Here is a 7,033-nt window from a genome sequence, read left to right on the forward strand (position 1 = left end):
ATAAATGAAATTGTTTTAAATCGTTTACAAAGGAAATGGAATGTGCATATCATTTAATGAATTAATTGAATATAATTTAATAGTAGGGGACATAGTTTGTATTTAATTCATCGGGAATCCCTTCCTATTGACTCGATTATTCTGAATCGCTTGTATATGCATTTGAAATGTAACAACAGACAGACGGTTCAATTAAAACCGAAGGAGGATTTAAACATTCAAAGGTTTTGGATACAAAAAGAATTCGAAATTTTCCCGCAGAAATTATTGTTTTAGTAAAACTGTAGACAATTTCGATTAATCCAATTCCAAATTCTGATGATATAGAAAATAAGGTTAAATTATTAGGAAAAAAAATGCATTTGGTAAAATTTAAAATCAAACGGATTTTGATCCAAATTATCCAGTCAAATTAGTCCATAAAATATAAGTAAGGTTACAAAAATTCCCATAGAGCTAAAAATTGGTATGAATGTTCAGAATACTATTATAAATGAATTGTGAAAAGTCCCCATTAGTCGTCCTTGTGGAAAAAATTTTATTGAGAGGGGAAGTTTGAGGCGTTACAAACTTGCGACTAAACTTAGTATACCTTGTATATTACATATATGCATGGTATAATAAAACGCATCACGCTTTTATATATGTATATGGAGGTAAAAAGATGCTAAATTAGCATAATTTAAAATATTTATAAACTTGAATCAAATAATTTATGCAGTTTTTTAAGAGAAATAAAACGGTTATAAAATCTATTAGTTTTATGTACATATCTTTTGAAAGATCAGATGAAAAATTACAGATTTGCAGATGAGACCCGATAAAAAGACTATTCGATTAAATAATTTTTTTTTTTTGTAAATCGATCAATCAAAAATCTGTGATGTAATTTATTGTTTTTCAATGTTTAGTCGTAAAAATTCATGTAAACAACATGAGTTAAAATTAAAATAAACAAATTTAAATTGTAAAATAATCGGAATATTTAAAACGTAAGACAACAGGTTCACAAATAAAGAATTGCGATTTAGTATAACATAAATCATGGCATCTACAATATATAAGCGATTAATCGTTAACAGTGGAATATTTTTAATTGGAGCCAGTCCGTTACTTTACTATAGCATAGCTCGAGAAAAATCTGTTTTAAATATTTTAAAAGCAACCGCTATCTCAACTTTGGGAAGCATTTCTTGGTATTATTACACAAAGGATACAAAAAAATTGGAAGGATCTTTTAATCGTGTAGTATTTATTACGGGATGCGATTCTGGGTTAGGATACTCGTTTGCTCAACATACAACTGAGTTAGGTTTTACAGTTTTTGCTGGATTTCTGGATGTAAATTCGGAAGGTTCAAAACAGTTGCAGAAAATTTGTGGGAATTTATTAGTTCCGTTGCAGTTGGATATTTGTAACGAGGAACATGTTCAAGCAGTTGAGGAACGTTTAACGAAATTTTTTGATGAAAATCCCAACGCCGGTAAGTAAAAATAATAATAAATATTCATGATATAATATTTTCAGTATTTAATCCACCCCAATTGCTTTCGATTTGCCCAATTGCCCTATTTGGGATGGTTTAGAGTTTCATCTTAGCCCTTGAGAATAATAAACATGATCGCGGTTTTGTCAATGGGTATTGGGTCATCAAGTAGTTGGATAATCTTAATAACATCCCGCAGATATCTCTCACTAGCCAGACTTTGTCCATAACAGATGGATCCAGGAAACTGCAGCATATTTTATATCTTGTTCCTCGCAGATCTCTAACTTGTAAAATTACTGGCCTGGTAATTACCATGATGAACCATCACAAACGATGTCTCAATATTATTTCACAAGTAGCTCGTATTTTTTGTAGAATTTCATGCCTTAATAAATAATGCCGGTGTAATGGTATTCGGAGAATTTGATTGGCAAACCAAGAAATTAATCAACGATCAAATCCAAATAAATCTGTTTGGTACCATGCGTATAACACAAATTTGTTTACCATTCCTTCGAAAACATAAAGGTCGAATTATTAGTATTGGTAGTCATTGTGCATCGGTAACGTTACCAGGTTTGGCCGTGTATGGAGCGACTAAAGCAGCTTTACATGCGTGGAGTGATGGATTACGCTTAGAATTAGCGAAGTATGGTGTTCGTGTTATTAAATTTGTTCCAGGTTCATTCATAACGCAAAGTAAAATCATGGATCGTTTAAAAAAAGATCGTATGGAAATCGAAAATAATTTAACAGAAGAAAAGCAATTATTTTATAACAATTATATTGAAAATTATTATGATTATTTAACAATGATTCCATCTTCGAATAGAATCGAAAAAATTAATGATAAAAAACTATATGAAAAATTCGAAGCAGCCTTAAAAGATCAAAACCCAAAAACTATTTACAAACATGAACCATTTAATTATCGAGTACATCATTTTTTATTCAAAATATTACCAACAAAATATCGAGATCTTTTGGTATGCCGGTTTGTTCAATTACCTGTTTGGAAACCAGTTGAAAACGAGAGAGAGCAAAGTTAATTTTCTGGAATATAAATTCAATAAAAGTTCAATTTGATCTACAATCTTAATTCTACTAAAATAATGTAATTTTTGGTTTAATTAAATTTTATTTTATGTTTTTTTTGTTTGCGCATTTTTATTTTGATCAATAATTAATATAGCCGGATAAAAAAGTTCGGGGGAAATTTTTCAACATGCATCTTGCAATACTTACAAATTTGGACCTAATTTCGACCACCTGCCTTTAATGGAAGTGGAGATACATGCTTCCAAAGTTTTTCCAAACCATGAGTTTCAAATAGGTCCATGTTTAACTTGTAACGCCAAAATTATCCGCTGGAAGTGCTGGCGTCGGTTTGATTGTCCTTGACGAATCCAGACAATGATAAAAGGAGTATTATAATAATGGATTTTATTGTGATGTATTTTATGGATCTAAAGATTCGCTTTAGGATAAATTTCAAAAATTAATAACTTTATTACAAACTAAATATATAAAATATAAAAGAAAATACAGTTTTCAATAAATATAATTATTCAAAAAAATTATTTTTTATAATAATATAATAATGGTATACAAAAATATAGTACATTTGTTCTACATCTTAATAAATTTTATTAATTAATTAAGTGCTTCATGATTCGATCAACCATAGAGTCATGGTCCGATCCAGGGGGGAAGGGGGTAGCGAGTTAGGCAAAAAAATATCGTGTAAGAACGAGATATTCTTCAAACACCCGGAGAAAGTATTTGCAACAACTTTTCTTCGAATTCAGTGATAAATTAAAAACAAAAAAATACAACAAATTGAGAAGAGGTGGTACTAGACCTTGATTGAGCACTCGAAAAATTAGAACTTCAAATGTACGTGGGTTTGTTCTTCATAGCTCGAATAAAAATTTTCTAATTTAAAGTTTTCATCTATCGATTACCAGTTATGAAGTAGAGTAAGTTTTTCATTGAGCTATTGAGTTTGAAAACCAAGGTCATTTTCCCGAAATTTGCATTTCAAAGTTTTATCCCTATAGAGCCATTTAAGTTTCATAAGAGAATCTCTAGCCCCCATAATTCAGTACTTCAGTACTTTTCAGCGTAATCGCGCTAAAATTTATATTAAACAGTTAATAATAGACCTCAAATATCAGGTCTCAAAATAAATAGCACCTTTCTAAAAACCAATAAAACAAAAAATTACTACACTTTATTTGCTTTCTTTTTGCGTCGAGCGAGTGCCTCTAATCGTTTTCGCTCAATTTCTTGTTGAATTTTTTCCCAATTTTTAATTGGCACTATTTCTTGAGCTACCGTTTCATTTAATTTTTCTAGACTTTTTTGTGGTGGTGAAATTTTTGCTGAAACATAAATTAATTCTTTTACTTAAATTTCTCTATTGTAGTCTAGTCAGCAAGTTCAAATTGGTAAACTTGCTTATTTGTTTATAACTTTTGAAATTTTTTATGTGCTAAAAAACGTTTCCGATACATTTTTCTAGACATAATTTCGAATCCCGTATTTTAAAAGACCATTATTTCGATATTTCACCAATATAGACTTGTTGACTAGACTATTAATTCAAAAATTCACTTACTTTGTTGATTCGGTGAAGCAATTTCAAACGAATGATTCCTTCGTTGAAATTTTCGTGATGGTGATTCGTCTACATTTATACCCATACTAGATTTTGGACGCGATAATCCTTTCTTTTGTCGTTTAGCTAATGCCTCTTGGCGTTTCTTTTCTATTTCCTCTGGTGTACATTTTAACGTAGTAGGGGAACAATTTACTGGAAAATTAAACATTTTTTATAAGAAATTTTGGAATGTGTTTTTATTAAACCTACAGGATGTACCAAAGTTGTAGAGTTTGATGGGGGGAGATCATGTTCTGACATCAGATTTGATCTAAAAAATATGAGAGAGAATAACACTTTACGACTACAGCTCCAGCAACTACGTCCACAGTGACCGCGGCTTCATCCACTGTTACATCGATTGCAGGGAATCCAACAACAAGCGAAGAACAAAAAGACAAGGATAAAAAGAAACAGGAGAAACCGGATAAAGTAAAAGTTGCGAAAAAAATAGCAAAAGATATGGAACGATGGGCGAAAACAATGAGCAAAACGAAAGAAACAAATCGTGGCTTAATGTCGAATGATGGTTATTGTCACAATTCAACGACAGCAGCCGCTGCTGGCTCAGCTGATATTGGATTTGCTGTATTAGAGAAAAAAGTTGCTGTTACATCAAACTCGAATTTAATTGCGAAAAATGAAGCGAAATCACCAGGAAGCACTTCGGTAATTAAAAATATTGTTTAATTGTTACTAGTTAACATTTTTTCCGCAACTTTGATCATTCGGAACCCCCGATACCATTTCTTTCATTAGAAAAATCCTGACGAACCTTTTTTTTTACTTTTGCAGCAAAATAGTGCTCTTGTCGCAGTGTACGGTGGTGGTAGTGACACATCTGGCGATGAAGAAAATAATGGAACGGGTGGATTAATTGAAGGTTTAGATTGGGAGAATCTTATCTGTTTGTTATGTAAACGAAAGTTTAATTCCAAAGAAGGCCTAGCAAAACATCAAAAAGTATCCGATTTTCATCGTGCAAATCTCGAACAGTATTATCTACAGCATGGAATCGATAGGGAACAAGGGCAAATGATGAAATATCGAGATCGAGCCAAAGAAAGGCGAGAGAAATTTGGTGAATCTCTAGGATATATCGAAATAAATTTCGATTTCCTAGATCAGTTTTTTTGTAGTCCTAGGTGCAGTCCGCCACCAAATTAGCATAATAAGAGTACTCAACTAGCTAATTCTTACTGATGATGACTACTTGGTAGTCGAAAATACGTATTTTAAAAATACAAAAAAACTGATCTAGGAAATTGGGGCCAAAAATCGAAATTTACTTACTTTGATGTTCATCAAACGAATCACTTTTATTAAGTGGCCTAGGATTATTAACATCTATTTTGTACTTATTTTCAGTACATGGTAAATCAATTTTTATCACAGTATTTGTATCACTACACTTTGAGGCAGGAACTTGTTGTGTAAGAGTATCCAAAACTTCATTATCAATTGTCCCTAACAACATATCAAATGAATCATCACATAATTTTGCATCCGAATTAACAAACGTATTTAAAACACTTTTCGTAGGCGTAGAATATTTCGATGTTTTAACAATTTGTTGATCACCTAGCACTTCTTTCTCGATTTGTTGACTACATTGCACAAGACAATCTGTAAACGAATCATCATCTTCGAATAAATTCTCAAAATCATCAGCTTTCTTACTGTTTCGCGGGACTTCCGGGACCTCGTTATGTAGTTTTTTATTAATTATCTGTTCGTTTAATGCATCTAATCGTTCTTTTAAATTATTCAATTTATGACTGTTCACAATCACTTTACGTTTAAATGGAATCACTAACGCAGGAGATTCAGACGTCACTTTAGGTTTATAACGGGTAATAACACGTTTTTGTTGCGGTGATTGCCAATCCCAAACGACTTCACTCTCTGTTTCTTGTGTACATGGAAAAAATATTGGACTATCTGGTGGATTATTTCGATCTGGTGTACTATGTGCCAATGTTTCGATTTCATCGTCTGTTTCAACTTGTTTGTCAAATATTCGATCACGTTTCATCTTCAATTTTGATGATTTACTTTTTGGGGTATTCATATTTATTTAAATTAAGGCACAACGGACGATTTACGATTTAAAGTTCTTTCGACATTTCAAAACATTTATCGTAACATAACCTCACACGTATGGTTTATTTAAGTAAGGATAGGTAACGTTCTAACTTTGAAGTTTATGCAAGCAGATGTCAAGTTTTTATTTTTTATTATTAATAAATCTGTTTATTTATTATTACCTATTATTATTATTAATATTAATAATGATTTTATTTTTAAATACATATAAATTTAGAGTATTCAAGGGAAAAAAAACTAAGTTTTTATTATGAAATTATATTTTGGCGCCAAAACATTAATTTATGGCCGTCATTTCAGTGAGTTCCACTTAGCGTTCATAACGCCTAAAAAACTTCTTCTCCCGTTCCACATAACGCCTAAAAAACTTCTTCTCCCGTTCCACATTACGACTACAGTCGTTGTGGTCGCGGCTAAAACGTCGTTAGTTATGCTGACGCACATGGAGAAACCTTAAAAGATATAAAAGTGCAATATGTATAAAATTATTGGAAACAATCGTACGTTAGCGATACTATTAAAGGAAACACGAATTCAAAATTTTGATGTCATTTTAAATCAAATTATCGTGAATAAACTATTTTGAATCAGATCGCTTTCGAATAAGATGCCGATGTTATAACGGCTCGGTTACATAAGGTGTACATGGAACAGTAAAAAAAGATTATCTTATTAGCTTCAAAATAGTTCGTGTAACCCTCAAGAGATGCGCTAGTGTCGCTCATTTCCATTCCATTAAGATGATTGAATCGTCTTTTAAGTTCTGTCGTATCTCA

At 31.5% G+C, this 7,033-nt stretch overlaps 2 protein-coding genes across 2 annotated transcripts; one reads left to right on the forward strand and one right to left on the reverse strand.

Moving 5' to 3' along the window:
* Positions 1-911: 911 nt before the first annotated feature.
* On the forward strand, positions 912-2,538 carry LOC123294270 (D-beta-hydroxybutyrate dehydrogenase, mitochondrial). The gene is made up of 2 exons (XM_044875395.1): positions 912-1,483; positions 1,865-2,538. The coding sequence occupies exons 1-2, from the start codon at positions 1,045-1,047 to the stop codon at positions 2,536-2,538; spliced, it is 1,113 nt and encodes a 370-aa protein (XP_044731330.1). The 5' UTR covers positions 912-1,044.
* A 979-nt stretch (positions 2,539-3,517) lies between these two features.
* LOC123293628 lies at positions 3,518-6,314 on the reverse strand. Its single transcript, XM_044874508.1, has 3 exons — positions 5,445-6,314; positions 4,110-4,304; positions 3,518-3,873 (listed from the first exon to the last, which is right to left on the reverse strand). Exons 1-3 carry the CDS (start codon positions 6,220-6,222, stop codon positions 3,716-3,718), a joined length of 1,131 nt encoding a protein of 376 aa, XP_044730443.1. The 5' UTR covers positions 6,223-6,314; the 3' UTR covers positions 3,518-3,715.
* Positions 6,315-7,033: the final 719 nt, after the last annotated feature.

The sequence above is a fragment of the Chrysoperla carnea genome, chromosome 2 (assembly GCF_905475395.1).
Source record: "Chrysoperla carnea chromosome 2, inChrCarn1.1, whole genome shotgun sequence".
In the NCBI taxonomy this organism is placed as follows: Eukaryota; Metazoa; Arthropoda; class Insecta; order Neuroptera; family Chrysopidae; genus Chrysoperla; species Chrysoperla carnea.

What these genes read in the sequence shown, in the direction of transcription:
- LOC123294270 (XM_044875395.1), top strand. Translation starts at nt 1,045, where the DNA reads ATGGCATCTACAATATATAAGCGATTAATCGTTAACAGTGGAATATTT. An exon ending in TGATGAAAATCCCAACGCCG is followed by an intron (nt 1,484 to 1,864) that starts GTAAGTAAAAAT and finishes TATTTTTTGTAG; the next exon opens with AATTTCATGCCTTAATAAAT.
- LOC123293628 (XM_044874508.1), bottom strand. Translation starts at nt 6,222, where the DNA reads ATGAATACCCCAAAAAGTAAATCATCAAAATTGAAGATGAAACGTGAT. An exon ending in TTCGTTTGATGAACATCAAA is followed by an intron (nt 4,305 to 5,444) that starts GTAAGTAAATTT and finishes TTAATTTTCCAG; the next exon opens with TAAATTGTTCCCCTACTACG. An exon ending in TGCTTCACCGAATCAACAAA is followed by an intron (nt 3,874 to 4,109) that starts GTAAGTGAATTT and finishes TTTATGTTTCAG; the next exon opens with CAAAAATTTCACCACCACAA.